General features: G+C 27.9%; 1 protein-coding gene and 1 pseudogene across 1 annotated transcript; one reads left to right on the forward strand and one right to left on the reverse strand.

Moving 5' to 3' along the window:
• Positions 1 to 418: 418 nt before the first annotated feature.
• On the reverse strand, positions 419 to 1,716 carry LOC107874021 (annotated as a pseudogene).
• An 8,322-nt stretch (positions 1,717 to 10,038) lies between these two features.
• On the forward strand, positions 10,039 to 17,340 carry LOC107874840 (EG45-like domain containing protein). Its single transcript, XM_047413634.1, has 4 exons — positions 10,039 to 10,171; positions 10,304 to 10,338; positions 15,724 to 15,833; positions 16,610 to 17,340. Exons 3-4 carry the CDS (start codon positions 15,725 to 15,727, stop codon positions 16,912 to 16,914), a joined length of 414 nt encoding a protein of 137 aa, XP_047269590.1. The 5' UTR covers positions 10,039 to 10,171; positions 10,304 to 10,338; position 15,724; the 3' UTR covers positions 16,915 to 17,340.
• Positions 17,341 to 17,378: the final 38 nt, after the last annotated feature.

Raw genomic sequence — 17,378 nt, forward strand, 5'->3', positions numbered from 1 at the left:
AACAGAGTTATGTATATTAAATTATCTACATTAATTCATATATAATATACATAAAACATATATCTGAGTTAAAGGCTATAAATACAATTTATGTATGTTATATAATATATATAACTGTACCTCCTACTAGTTTCCAATGTTATTTCATTTCTCTTCGTAAGTATATCAAAACAATAAGTTAATTCAACATTATAAAGAAAACACATAACAGTTGATTTTAAAATTTTAGTTTTTAAAAAAATTAAACATACACATCACAGTTTTTACATTGGGGCTATGTACGTTGTCTAACATTGTTTGATAATATACACAATTGTGTTACTCTAGAATATTTCAAAGCACTTATTAAAATACACCAACGTATACATAAAAATCACAAATAAAAAAAATAAATTAACACTAAAATTAAATCGAAATAAACAATAATTTATTTAAAATAAAAAAAATACAAAAATAAATCAGCTATACTCTCAAGAGTATAGCAAAACAATAAAGTAGTTCTCCTTTGAAAAAAAACTACATGAACGCCTATTGTGCCCTTCATGGCTGCATCGTCCACAACAATTTGTGCTTGAAGAAAGTGTTTCACTTGATTTCTTCTTCCTCCCCTTCTTCGGTCTACCTGGAAGTCTTTTATATAACGGAGGCAATACTTCTTCTTCATCTACACTGTTGGGAACATCCCAGTCTTTCTTGTCTGGCATTGGAACGATTGAAACCTCATATGTCTTGACCAATGTGTTTGGCTTGTAGTATTCCGAACAGTAATCTCCAAAATCTTTTACACGTTTAGACTTCAATACAGCTATGGCGTTAGCATAAGGGATTTGATCTATTTGAAAGCTCGCACAGTTGCATGAGCCATTTTCTAAATCAATAATGTATCTTCTCTCAGATTCATAAATCGAATATATATATGTTGAAGAAGCCTTCACCTAAACAATAAATAACAAAATTGCAACCAAATATTTTTTACTGGAAATATAAATTTAAATACACTTATTTTCATTCAAACAAATAATACATATAAATACACATTTCAAAAAGTTAAAGCTTATACATACCGTCATTCTCAAAGCTTTCACGCCGTTGAGAGTAAGAATTTCTTCAAATCGACGACCCAAAGTGGTACTTGTATAAGAAGCTATTTCACTGTTCTTACAGTTCCAAGAACCAAATAATATTCAAACTTCTTCTAAGAATCCATAGATTGACAATCCCCGGGCCTCTACCAAACAACCATTAATACACTCAACAATATTCGAGGTCATCATCCGACCTCTATTTACCGGTGAATGACATCTACTTCACTTTTCATATCTAGCTTCTTGTAAATATTTTTTCACTCTCGGATCAGTTTTTTCAATCTTAGCCATCAAATATTCAAAATCATCTTTCCTATAAGCTTTAGCCATTGAATAAAATAAATCACTGATACTTTCTTTGCTCTTACGAAAGTAACTACAAACATTTTTCTAAAGATGCCATATACACGCAAGATGTGGGATATTTGGATATACAACACTGACAGCTTTTATAATACTTTCGTTCCTATCAGAAACAACATACATGTTTTTACGTTCACCAAATGCAGCTTTGAACTGATTGAAAAACCATGTCCATGAATTATCATTCTCAGTATCCACAACCCTATATGCAAGTGGTAATATGCATCCTAAATTAAGTAAAAACTGTATTAGTAGAAGAACAACGAGATTATTTTAAAGTCTACTGGACAAAATTTTTATATGTCTTAACATATACATAGATGTATATGATAACATATACATAGTTAACATATGTAATTAGAATATACACAACTACATATGTGATAATAAATACAATTTTTACTGTTTTTTTTTACATACAAAAGAGAAATTAATGAATTTTTTTCAATAACTTAAAAAAAAAAATGAAATACAATGAATGTTTAAAAAAAAAAAATCAAGGATTTATGATTTTTCACATACCTGCACCATCAAGAGTATTTGCTGAGACAAAAGTACCTTGATACGGTCCACTTAAATGTGCATCATCAACAACAACAACAGGCCTGCAATACTCGAAACCCCTTATCATGGGATGCAATGCTATAAACAAATACATGAACCGATTATCCCATGATTTGTGCATTGCAACGTTCGAATTAGGATATACATTTTTTAACATATAAATGTATCTCGGCATCTGTCTATAACCAGCCACAGGTCCGCCCCTCAGCAAAGCGATGGCTTGCTCCTTCGCACGCTATGATTTCATATAATTTATATCCACACCATATACAATTTTCATTTCTTCAATGATGTACCCCGGTGTATGCCTTCTCTTATAGTTAACTAGTTTTGGAGCTGTGAATTCACATACAAAAGAAGTTGTCGCCAAAATATTCTGCAGTGCCCTATCCCTCAAATTGCATGTATGTTTTGGATTAAATTTTCAAATCATAAAAACATCTATTTTTTTGTAACTAGATATTTTCAACTTCCGTGTACATTTCTCATTGTAATAGAGGAGTGTAGTTGAAATATAAAAAATACTATTTTGCATCATTTCATAAGTTTAACGATTTAATTGTTACAAATCCATTATAATACAACATAGACATGCATAATATTTCATCAAAGAAAGCTATATACAATCTAATAATTCACGTAATAAACTTTAAAAACGAAGTATGCAGATTATGGATTACATAACACATCTACTGACATGTTACCAGTTATGTATATGTTTACACATACATAATTACTTATGTATATGTTTTAATATACATAACATATTTCCCTTACCAAAACTGATAATATAAACAATTAAAATCATAGACATATCAACTTATATGTATATTAAATCAAGCACCTCAGAAATATTAATAATGAAGAAAATGGTAATCATTTTTGTCGTATGTATCCGATGGCTTTTCAAAAAATAAAAAAAATTGTAAATTGAAATTCATTACCTCACATAAACATACATAACTTCAACATACTAACAAACAGATATTGCAAAGGTCACACCGATAATTTGTCTTTCGATTTTAGTTTTAGAACAAAAATATGCACATGTTCATGCAACTATATGTAACATTTTATTTTAAAAAAAAATAATATAAAACATTCAATGATTTCATATATCATACTGCTTAGTATAAAAAAGATACGATTTCACCTTTTTTTTGTCTGATCGTTTTGCTCTAACATTGAATCCATTAGTCACCTTATATTTCGACAACAAGCATATTCTTATCCTTATACATCTGTTTCACCTTTACATCAATGCTCTTGCTATCACATATCAAGTTATCCTCAGCCTCTAGTACATACAAAGCATACTAATTTTGTGTCTCAGCAACAGATAAAGTCAAAGCATCAGATTCAACACCTTCCAGGCAATTCACAGGTCTTGTTTTCCTATCAAACAATATGTCATCTTCACATTTTTCTGTTGTTGAAATACATAATGGATGCATCATGAACATCGGTTGATTTTTTTTCAACTCGACATACAATCGTACGTGATTATCGTAACGGATATGAAAAGGTGAATCATTCCCGTCAAAAACATAACGTACATCAATATTTTTTTGAGTTTCGTCAATGTTTAGTTCATCAGCAATCGACGAAATCAACCTCAAATAATTTATTGATTCTGCAACAACAATCCCTTCACTTTTATAATCTACATATTCTGTTTAAGATCTCTATTTACCCAAGTACCTTAAAAGAATAACAATATTCATCTTCAATAATTGAAAATAATTTGCTTTCTTCAGTAAACAACAAAAAACAAAGATGAAAGTTGATTTTTGATTTATGATTTTACTTCAGATTCGCGTTTTTAAATATTTGTGATTTTTAAAATTTAAAATTTCGTTTATGAAACATGATTTATGGGATACAGTAATTCACGTATTAAATTAGTTGCGTCATTTACGTCAATGAATGTTGAATATCCGTTACTCCCTGTTTTCTAGGACTCTAACAGATTACAATATACATTACTTGTTATGTATATGCCTTTTAAAGAATGTATATTAAACGGGAGAGAGACTAAACTAATTAAAAAAATGAGATGGAATGTAATTACTTCTAAAATGTTGGGATTTATGAAATTTACACTTAATAAACTAATTATGGTTGTCATAATTTGGTGTAAACTTGATAAATTTGGGTTGGATCTAATTAAAATTAATCTTTTAATGTGGTTCAATAAAAGTAGTGTCACACGTATTTTTGTTAATTAAGTCCACCTTGTCAATTGCTAGTTCATCTTTCTGCTACCTAAATTAGTCTTCATTCTTCAAGATTCAAAGTCCACAAAACTCCAATTTTTTCAAGATTGGAACAATAATTAATTTTTCTATTTCCCACTCTAAGGTGGATTCCTTTTTAGCTTTCTATAAATTGAAGAGGGTAAGAAGGAAGAAAAGACATTTTAATGAAAAAAATTCACAAAAATTACTACGTTGTCAATATTTTAATAACACTGAAAAGACCCTTGTTGAATGGACTATTTATAAAAGTATTTCCTTAATACAGTTTTATTTTAGAAGTATTTTTTAATTGAATAGTAGAAAGGAAATATTAATTAATTCTTTTACCATATAGTTTAGGAGTCCCGTTATTTTAGGAAGTCTAATAAAAAGAAAAATATTCTTAATTCTCCTACCATATATTTTAGGAGTCTCATATATTTGAGGAAGTGTAGTTAATATAATAAAAAATAATTAAATAATAAATTAAAAAATAGTGAAAAGATAGTTTTATCTAAAGAAGAGTCTTTTAATGAAGGATAAAAAGTTTAAATCATTTTTCTAAGGGTCTTCACACTTTTAATATATTATAGATTATAGATATAGATATAATTTTTTTATATATATAGAAAGGCGAGTTAGAGGATGACCAAAGACAATATAGTTATTTCACACTAATACTCAACATAATTCTAGAAGCCTCATCTCTTTGTACAATTTGAAGTTTGTACATTAATTTTTAATGACCAAAAAAAATCTCTTTCAGTAAATGTCCATTATATTTCAAAGTTGTATAATATCTCACGTGGATCCCATAATTTTCTTCACAACTTTCTATAAATGTATTTTGTGAGTTCTAATACATAATACTCATTTTCGGATTTTTTAATAAGTGATAAATTTTTAATTTCATTTTATTCAAATGAAATGTCCACATGCAAGTATGAATTAAATATTTTCTTTGCACATTTGGTTATAGTAAATTATTTAGTAGAGTAATAAAAAAATAAACATATAAATTATTCCCTTCATGTAAAAAAGAATAATCTATTTTAATTTGACACAAAGTATAAGAAAGTAAAAGAAAATTTTGTATCTTGTGGTCATGAATTAAAGTTATGTCAAATGTATCAAAATGTCTTTTATCTTGTGGTTCTAAGCATGATACGTGAAAAGTTGAAACTAAAAAGGTATTGTCAAAAAAAAAAAAAATCACCCTTTTTTAAACAAATTAAAACGAAAAACAGGTCTTTATTTTTAAAATGAAGGAAGAAACAAACATCTACAAGCATTCATCTATCCCCAGTTCACAGCATTCAAAAATAATTCAAGTTGAACTTTTTCAGGACGTCTAAAATAATTTTAAAATATAATTTGTTAAACCTTAAAATGTAATTTAAGTAGTGAGTCTTGTTCATACTTTATTATGATAATATGATAATTTTTTATTAAAAATAATATAGTTGAATCAAATGAGAAGAATAATTTTAAATTAAAGAGAAATTATCTTTGAAATTTATTTCTTTTAAATATTTTTTTCAATCAAAGTGTTCAAACGAGCTTTCTCTCCTCTTAAAATTAATTTATCTTTAAGGTAACACTTACAATATAACAAAGGATATAAGATTTTTTTCATAATTTTTTATGTGAACCCCATTATAACTCTTTTTAAATGAAAAAACAAGACATACTGGTCATTTCATTAGAATTTTTTCAATGTCACTTACGATGTAACCTTTCACATGAATTCCACACCTTAACTATAAGTCTATTTTAATATGTATTAAAAAAAAAAAATTATATAGATGTGTATTTTAATACATCCTATGTCTCAATTCGAATGATACATTTTTTTAAAATTAGTTCTAAGGAAGAATTGACAATTTTATTTTATTAGTATTTTATAACATTATTAATATTTTGGCCATGTTGAATTTTAATTACTTGTCAAAAAGTCCACAAAAGTATACTTTTCTATTTAAAGTTTACAAGATATAATGGTCATTTCATTATAATTTTTTCAATGTCATATGATGTAATCTTTCACATGAATTCCACACACCTTAACTATAAGTGTATTTTAATATAAGAAAGAATTAAATAAATTATATTGGAATGTCTATTTTAATACATCCTATGTCTCAATTCTAATGATATAGTTTGCTTCTTATTTTATTTTTTTGGTTTCCCAAGGTATCCCCACAGCCGGCAGCCGTAAGACTAATCCTCCGTTCCACTGTCAGCGCACTAAGCGGTAGGAAACTAACCACATAATTTTCTCCATTCACCAGAGGTGGGGATCGAACTCCCAACATCTTGCTTAAAGGGTGAGGTGTTGAACCACCACACCTTTTGCTTCTTAATTAGTTCTAAGGAAGAATTGACAATTTTATTTTATTAGTATTTTATAGTATTATCAAGATTTTAGTCATGTTGAATTTCAATTATTTGTCAAAAAGTCCACAAAGGTATACTCTTCTATTTAAAGTTTATTTATTTTAAAGATAATTTAAAGCATTGCAAAGTTTTTTCATATATCTTAAATTTGATGTCTAATCAAAATGATATAAATTGAAATAAAGGGAGACGTAATTTATAGGAGGATGTGCAAATACTCACATATGTTTCATAAAAGATTAAAAAAAAAAGTAAAATTAATTTTGGCCACATATTTAATTGCATAAAGTAACTATACTACTATATTATAGTAAAATAATAAAAAATACTCATAAATATTGAATAGGTGTTTATCTATCAAACACAATGTGTTTACTCCATAATTTCAAAATTTCACATGATACATATCATACAAAGATTTACAATACATAAATATAAGTTATGGAAACATAATTATTTACTATCACCTGTTAAAATTATTTTAAACAACTTATTTAGAAATGTAATATTAACTACTTTAATCATGTTAACTTTTGTTAATTCTTTTAATTCTCTTTATTTGAGGTAGTAAATTTCCTCGACTGGTAGATAAATCCCTTTAAACGAATTTTTTTGCTTACTATATTAAATTGATCTCCTATTTTTTATGTATAAAAGACAAGACATAAGGACAATTCTTTAATTTTATGAATCATTAAAACGTTCATCGAGTAGGTCCTTATTTTAGTCTGTTAAACACCCATAAAATAAATTTAAATGTATTTAAGATCAATTTTGAATTAGTATTCTTTATTGATTCGTATGATTCTATAAAAAATGTTAATAAAATAGATATTTATAATTTTATCCTATTCTCTTGTATAATTTTCAAATAAAGTAGAAAAGGAGAAATACTAAAATAAGTTGTTTAATGTAAGAGAATGTGTTAGACTTGATGTTAAAATACGCATTAGAATATTGATATTTTAATGTTAATAATGAAAACTTAAAGAAATTGTAAGTTATTATTTGATTTTATAAAAATAAGAAGTTATATTTAATTATATAGTTTGATTTCTACTTATATTTTCTATTATGTTTATTAAAAATATTAATGATTATTTAAAAAAACTAATTAAATAGCTATAAATAGACTTATGTGGTTATAATTATAAAACATCTAATTAAGGATAAAATGAGTATTTTAAAATAAAATTGTTAATACTATTAGATATAAAAAATGTGTCATTCTTTTGGGGTTGACTAAAATGAAAAGAGATCTCACATAAACAGGCGGAGGAAGTATTAAAGCATAAGGATCAACTATTAATTATGTATATTATTTAATTATATTTCTTCTCATTACACAGTAAACGATTGTCAAAAAATTTACCGTCTTCCTCATAATTCATTCACTACGCAGTAGTACCACCATTCGATCACCGAATTTGGAAGAAGCCATTGAAAGTCACTATTATTGAGCTAGGACCTTTCATATATAAAAATCAAAATCTGAAAAAATATTGTAATTCGAATTGAGTAATCAAAATCTTGTTAAGAGTAATTGTGTGAAACTTACACAAAATTTTGAGCTTATTTAGGGTTGATTTTAAGAGGTGGTAGTCAAAATTTTAATTTGGTGCATCAAAGAAGACAAGTTGAAGCACAATGTGTATGTATCCACATGTACATATAGAATGCTTGAATATATTTGTATATCTGGTGTATACATATGTGTATCTCATACATATCATGTATATTTTTCACATCTGTGAACATTTGTGTGTGATATATACACATGATACACATTGTTATAGGGATAGCTTCATGTCATATTTCAGCTTTGATTTCGAGAGACAAACTTCATTCATATCACCTCCAATCTTCCTCAGATTTTGCATATAACATCGTTACGATATTTTTAGTTAACAATTTTCAACCACATTCATTCAAAAAAATTCTAGTGTCTTAAGCCGGGGGTCTATCGGAAACAGTCTTTCTACTTCTTCAGAGGTAGAGGTATGGACTGCGTACATCTTACCCCCCTAGACCCCACTAGGTGGGAATACACTGGGTTTGTTATTGTTGTTGTTGTATTCATTCAAAAAAATAACTACGACAAACAACATACTCAATGTATTCTCATAAAGTGAGATTTTGGGAGGATAAAGTGTACGCAGTCCATACCACTACCTCAGATGAAGTGGAAAGACAATTTTCGATAAATCCCCCGGTTCGGGACAAATAACAGTATAACAAACAAGAAACATAAAAATAAATAATAAAATCGAATAACACACGCTAGATAACAAAAGAAACAAGATATTGACAGAGTAATACTATAACTATCTATTCGAAATCACAAATATCATCAGAACTCTACGAACTAGAAACTACAGGCACAAATACAAACAAAACACTTCTCCCTACTATTACGGGCACACTCTTAACCACTAACCATCTACCCTAATTCACGTCCTCATCACATTCCTATCAAGGATCATGGCTTCCGTAAGCTGTAACAGTCCCATGTCATGCCTAATCATTCAAAGAAAAAAACACTACTTGATATAATTGTTAGGTTAATCGGTTGTAAATATGATTATTATGCTAGTTGCTTGTAAATAATTTTTTAATTTTGTTAAAAGTTCTGAAAGTTTCCTCACTTTAATTTACCAAAGTGTATAGTTATCTTACAATTACACCACTAATTTTGTTTAGGTCCCTTTCTAGTTTCTTCAGGGTATAATTTATACTGCTAAAGTTTGGGGTATGATCTAAAACTTGTATAGAAATCTATTAGTTTTTGTTCCACAATTAGAAATAATATCGAAATGTTATCATGTAAACGTAGAAAATATAGATTATTCTTTTTGGGTTTTGGATCCCAACGTCTTTCTGTATGGAGAACTAACTTGATATGGAAGAAGCAAATTGTTGGGGGTTTAATTTTCATTTTTGTCAATTAATCCACTTATAATTCGTCCAATAAACATAATTAAGTTCAACCAGTCAAATCAAAGTACTTCACACCAACATACACGCATGCTAGGATGTTTAATAAGTGATTTGAGTTTTATTTGGGCGAATCAAAATAGATTAAATTAATAAATGATTCGTCGAAAAGTTAGCTGAAGAGTTGAACAAAAATGAGCTACAAAGCAGGTCATGACTCAATTGTTTGATTGTTCTTTTGTAATTTTTAAAATACCTAATAAAATTATTTCTTTTTTATTATGATGATATAACATATTAAACAAAAATAATGTTTTTATAAAAAAAATTATCAAAGTTTCCGAGGAGTTAATTTAAGTTGCATATAAACTTAACTTTTAAATGGACTTAATAAATTGAACTAATATAAATTAAGTTAATAAATGAACGGATCGGCGCTGAAATAAGTTGGATGGATCATATTTTCTTATACTATTTTTGCCAACCCAAAGCATGCCATTCATTATTTTGTTAACTTTTGCTTTTAAGGTTACGTTTTTAATCCGTCAATCAATAATCTAATTGATTGCTTCTAAGTTTCTTTTTTGGGAGGTAAATGTGATACTTATCTAGAATCTTATAATTAGTAATCCAATTAAATTCAAGATTTTGTTTCTTTTTAAGTCCTTTAATACCCATTCTTAAATCTCCTGTCTTTGCTTAATTCTTCAAATTATTTTGCAGTCATTATTCATCTCTTGCATCAAAAGTTTATCAAGGTATGTTTCCTCTCAATGACTTGATTTTTAGTTTTAACCCCCTATATTCTTCCCACACTTTTTGGTTGTGAGTTACATGTGATTGATTTGGCTAATAACAATTCTTTAACATTGTTTTATCTTGATTGATTTTCAAATTAAAGGGACAAACACAGAGGAATAGGTAATGGGGTACATCTTGACCTCAATCTTGTAAACTCCTAAAGAAATCTAAAATTAAGGATTTTATATGGGTAGATCAAAATAGATTGAGTTAATAATTGAATGGACCAATTGTTATTTGGGTTAAAATTGGCTGATAAACATGTCATAATCCAATACTTCCATTCCTTATTAAGTCTTTGTTTTTATTATTTAATAGTTTATATTTAAGTATCTAATATTTCTCTCCGTATTAGGGCTATATATATACCATATAAAAATATTTTATAAAATTTCTCATGGATTAACAATCAAACAGATGACTAGTGCTCATAAGTTCTTTAGAAATTGAAGTCATGTCCGAACATAACTTATGAGATATTATGATATAAAAATATAAACTTATACCCCACGAAAAAATTAATTATTATGAGAGGCAAAAAATAAAGATCTTAATCTCCCCATTTTCTTAGATAATACACCTCATATGCTTGAAACTATCTCTATTTTGGATGATATGCATATCAAGCCTCATCTCATATGTCCCGATTGCACTTTTCTTACGCATACTACGAATAGCATCCTTTAACTTATTTTGCCCTTGTATACATACATACAACACCCAAAATCGTGATGCTTCTATGGTTGCTCCAAACCCCAGCATGATATGTCTATCTCTTTCGTTCAAAAATTTATGAAAATATGACTGTCATCTCTATTTATGAATGTCTTATCCACCAATACTTTGTTGATCTCGTCCTTGATGCACTTCACTTGATCTAGGTCATAGACCCTCATTAATCACGCCTTGGCTAGCATGTGAAACTTCTTCTCCCTGTCCTCTAATTCAACATACAAGATGTCTTTGCCATTATAACCTTTAACTTCGCTACCTTATATCTTTCTCTAACTGCCCACTTTTTCTTCTCTTTCGTACTTTTCACCAACTTCACATACGTCATATCTTAATCTTTACTTTTCTTTGGGCTTTTCGATTCCACTATCGGTCCCCTCAATGCCCGCCGGATCTATCTAGACGCATCAAAAGGGCTTGTTTGGTAAATGTACGGATCTATGACCAGCCCAAACTTTAGGATCCAGCTACATAAAGAATGTTGTAGAATAAAATTCATATGAAAATTGCAAGTTGCTTTTTGAAAAATAGTAATTTCTCTGGCCGTCCATCACTCCGATAATCCTTCTGATTTTTGATTGATTCTCGAGAACTTCAACTGTATGAGATTCAATATTTAAAACTAAAATTGAGAATTGTTTAAAGATTATGCTTTGATGAGTCTATTATACAACATCTTCTAGTGTGCTAACATAACTATTTACATGCTCAAAATGGTTCATTTATATCATTTATTATAAGTTTGTCTTACTTATGTTACTATCTTTGAAAGTTTAACTCAATTATATCACTTTTCTTGAGAAAAGTTCATTCGTGTCATTATAATATAACGGTGATTGTTGTAAAATTATTTTTACAACGTGACATCTTATTAGAGGTTCACAACACCAAATTTAAATCATCCAATATTACTTAGAATCAAAAATAAAAAATTAAATTAATTAAAATAAAATTTGATTCACAATGTTAAAATAAAAATTGAACTCATTAAAAATAAAAACCGGACTAATTAAAAAGAAAAATTAAACTCATTAATTGTGTCGAATTTTATTTGAATGATGCTGACTTTTTTTTTATTTAAGTAATATTGGTTAATTTAGATTTGGTGACATGAATTTCTAATAAGAGGTCACGTAGCAAAAATAGTTTTACAAAATCACCGTTGCAAAATAATGATTCAAATGAATTTTTAAAGGCGATAACATAAATAAGTCAAACTTATACCTGATAATCCAAATAAATTATTTTTAATAATTTAACGACATATTTAAATATTTTGCCTTGATACTATCTCAAAAAATCTATAATTTCTTGAAAATTATGTGAATAACAGAGATAATTGAAGCAAAATCTTCATACATAGAATTATCTAATGTAGAAACTATCAAAATATTGAATTAAAATATGTAACCTAGTTCGAATTAATTAATTAATTGGAGCCAAATTAACGCTTTCTAAGAAATCGGCAGCCGTTCATTGACCCAAAAAGTTGATTTTATGCCATTCTACATTTTGTTTCACATGACTCGTTCTCTTTGTATATGTATTAATCCAGCTATATTCACATGCACTATGAAATAGTCTGCTTAACTGTACCTTCCCGAATATTATTTTCTTAAGAAAATGCATAGTTCTAGAATGCACGAACATAATTCAATCGTAAACTTTTAGATTTTGAATTCGCTTTTGTAACTAGATATTGGAGCTCGTGTAAGTACAGGCCCAATATGTTACTTTTCGAATGTTATATGTTATTTTTGTCCCAATTTATGTGATACTGATCAAATATTTGAGAAAATCAATCAAATTTGTTATATATAGTTTTAGATATTTTAAATTGTTAATTATATTATGATTTATGCGACTTTCTACGTAATTTTCAAATAATATATCTTTATCTCAATTAATATGACATCGGTTGAATCTAAAAAGTCAAACATATTTTTTTATACATTTTTTAAATATTTTTAGATTGATAATTATTGTGATTTATATTATTTTAATAAAATTTTCAAATAATGTATCCCAATTAATGTTGCATTATTGTTATTTATATTACTTTTCACAAAATATTTAAATAGTATATCTCAATTGATGTTGCACCGCTAAAATTTTGAGTTAACCTAAACTTTTTGTCTGTCTCCAAATAATTTAAATTAATAATTATTATAATTTTTTCAAATATATAACAAGTTAAAATTAAAAATAAAATAATTACATTAAAATTTAGACGATCAGTTATATTTTTAATATATTTTAAATTTTTTTAAGTTGTTAGCTATTGTAATTTATAATACTTTTTTAGACTTGCAATTTAATATTTTAAGCTTTTAGCTATTATAATTTATTTTACTTTCCATGTTCAAACTTTTGTGGCATTGATAGTCAATTATATTTTAAAAATAGTTTAAGTTTTTAATTGTTGTGATTTATATACTTTTTATTCTATCAAATTTAAACGATAAAGATATAATTTTGAGAGTCAACCAAATATCACTATTAAGTAGCGAAACAGATATATATTAAATGACTCGTAATAATTAATTAGAAGTGATATAGCAAAATTGCTATGAAAATATGTGTCAAAAAATTTAAGTAGGTCTCATATAACAAAAACAAATTAAATATGGGTCCATGTATATATTGAAAAAACAATTGAAACAAATAAATTAGAAACTATTAAAAAAAGATCCCAAAATAATAAGTGGAACCTACCTGCTGGAAAGCTAAAACACAGTTTTTTTGGTAATAAACCCAACCTATCCTAGGCTTTATGGTCCAAAGTAAAAGAAGCACATGCATATAGCATCTAAGTACAACAACTTCAAAGAAAAATAAAATACAAAATACCTAAAACACCCTTAAACAAACTACAAATTCCAACAAGCACACATGACAACTATGTGGTGTGTGCTAACTCACACTTATATATACCAACGGAATATTGTTTTATCCTTTTTTTTTTTTAATAATAATGGATGGAAAGTTAAAACGGAACATCTATTAATAACGGAATATATGAACACAAAACCTTTAGGCGTCATTTCATACTGTCTACAAAAAAATGCAAAATATAATGTATTAGTAATATTTACATAATACTAATATTAGTTATGCTGAAATTATTTTTTATGTCGTATTTGATTTAATGTGTCAAAAGAACTTACATAACATATCTTTAAATAGGAAAAGTTATTTACAAAAAAATCACCCATAAATATAATGAAAGTGATGTTGAATTTGGGTATTGAAATTTGAAGGGTTATTTTGTCCTTAAACATACTATGCGTGAGTTAAAGTCCCTTGCATTGTTAATACCAAGGATACATGTATTAGCAATACATAGCATAATGCACAATAGAATATATAATTAATATTTGTATTAGTTATACATAGATTAAATAAGTGTATCAAATAAGATATTAATAATACATGGAGAGCTAATACATCCATTATTTTCTCTAAAAGTCAAAAACTCAAAAAATCTACTATAGTAATCCCTCCGTTTGTTTTTACTAGTCACTTTTAATATGATACACGTACAAAATAATTATTGATATGAATATTTTATTATACTAACTCTATTTATTGATGTTTAGAATAATATATTTTGAAAATAGCTTGGAGAATAAATAATTAATGGTATGAATAAAATATAAAAAATTCTTTTATCTTTTTTTGTTGTCAAAATGATAAATAAAAATAAAAATTCAATTAAAAAATAGCGAAAAATGAGAGTATTTTAAAAAGTCAATAAAAAGTCAAATATTGCTAAAGCAATGTCAATCTCAAAACTTTGGTACTTAATGTGTACACATTACAATTATACTATGCGTTACATTTATTATTAGTGGTTTGTTAGTAAAGTCTTGATTAATTTTTTCTCCATTCTCTACGTGAAAAGTTGTGTTACCTGCCATATAGGTGTTTCTCTTTTCAAATTTGTTGAAAGGTACACTTGGCCCTCTATTCCTTTCTCTACACATTGATGGTATGTTCATAGTACGGATTTCTTTTAATTTCTGGATGTAAGAAATTCATAAAAGTAGAATACTAAAGACTTAAACCTAGTTCTCCTAATATATATGGTTGACTTTAAATGAATAACCAATAAACTTAAAATATATCATGAATATGTCCAATAAACTTAAAGTCTATCATGAATGTCTAAAACATATATATATATATATGTCGTGACAGACTCAAAATTTAGACGTTGTGAATTTTATGAATTAGAATATAGAACTTTGAAATGTATATCATCAATAGTTCTACTTACCTTATTTTCGTACATATATTTACGATTTAATTGAAAAAATTGAGTTTTGCCGAATTGGAGATCCAATATTAATTGTCGGATTTGGTACGCTTTGGATGAGCGAGAGGCGAATTCATCATTTAAAAGTCATTGGTTGCAGATTTCGATTAACACTTCGAGAATTTGTATAGTTAAAAGAGAGTTGACCAAAAATTCGTTGAGTAAATATAAAAGAAGAATAAGAAGCTAACCGTATCACATTCATTATTTCTTGTATATATATACGTTGAAAAGACTGCATACTGTAAAAAGCCAAATATATATATTTATGAAACTCCCTTTGCTATTTTAGGATGTCAAAGCCTTCATCATGGCTGCCTATACTCTTCTTATTTGCTCACCTCATTCAAGCTTCTCAAGCTGATCTTGGAACTGCCAGCCAGTATCACCCACCATACACACGTAAGTTTCATTCAAATTACACCTCTCATATTTCTTTTTTTAAAAATAAATTCTCTGTGCTAATAAAAAAGGCAGTTAGGTGCACGAAACATTTTAGGTCACGTTCATACAGGTTCAAACAAGGTGGCATCCCAAGAGAGACTGTAATGTAGACAACCTACCTACGTTACAACCTCCCTTCGAAGGGTGTAATGTAGGTAGCATATCGATCAGATCTGTCCATAATAGCGAATAATTTCCTTTTGCATTACTATTGTATATTGAGACCGACATGAACAGTAAGAATTCACATAATCGAATTTGTAAATGATAGAATACCTAAACACTCGTCCCTAATTGTTTGACGAGTTTCATTCAAATCCCCCTTAAACTATATATACCGAATGTCTTACTACCCATGTACTTGATTTTACTATAATCCACTTGGCGGAGTCAGACTTTTGGTTAAGGGTGTTCATATTTTCACTTGGGCAAAGAACTGTTTAAAAAAAAAAAAGAAAATAAAACACTGTTTCACCTACCAAGGTTCGAACCCGGGTTGTTGATGCAGAAATGCACACTCTTGACCACTGGACTATGATTCTCAAGCTTGTCAAGAGTGTGCAACAACATGTATATAACCATAAATATCTATATTTAAACTATATATTCGAAAAAAAATTCCAACGAAGGGTATTCATATGACCATCCATCGTCGGCTGTGGCTCCGCCACTAATCCACTTTAGATTTAAAAATTAGTCAAACTGACTCTCGCGTTTTAATTTGTCAACGACAGCGACGGCATGTTTTGGAAATGATCCAACACAATTCCCATCAAGCAACTTGTTTGCAGCAGCAGGGGAAGCGATATGGGACAATGGAGCAGCATGTGGGAGACGATATTTAGTCAGTTGCATTAACTCAGTGTTGCCCAAAGCATGTAAAAAAGGAGAGACAGTTCAGATAAAGATAGTTGACAGAGCAAAAACATCAAAAACTAGACCAACAAAGGAAGGAACCACCATGGTCTTTTCTAATGCTGCTCTTTCTGCCATTGCTCTTCCAAATACACCTTCTCTCAATATTGATTTCAAACAGTAAGTATTCCAAATACACCTACACAGAGATAACATAATCATTGCTTCAACTTCCCTTTTTGGTAACTCACGTTCATTGTCATAAAATCTTATGTACGTGGTATAATTCTTTTTACTAGAATAAGTATTTATAACAAATCTAGCATAAGAATGAACTGGGTACAATAGTACATTAACACATACTGGTAAACTTTATCTGGATTTGGTGAAAATACGACGTTGCACTTACAAATCATGATTAAAAGTCAATTTATATATAGTATAACTTTCTATGACCAGTCTCGATATAATAGCCTGTGAAATATGGCTAGACATAAGACATAGTACAACTAATTTAAACTACATCGATTTTATTTAAAGAATTATTACTAATATTACTATTTGTTCTTGTTCATTTTATACAGAATTATAAGCTTAATTACTTTTCTAAAAAAAAAGTAAAAGAAATTTATTATGAAACTGACGGAT

Source organism: Capsicum annuum, chromosome 6 (assembly GCF_002878395.1).
Source record: "Capsicum annuum cultivar UCD-10X-F1 chromosome 6, UCD10Xv1.1, whole genome shotgun sequence".
In the NCBI taxonomy this organism is placed as follows: domain Eukaryota; kingdom Viridiplantae; phylum Streptophyta; class Magnoliopsida; order Solanales; family Solanaceae; genus Capsicum; species Capsicum annuum.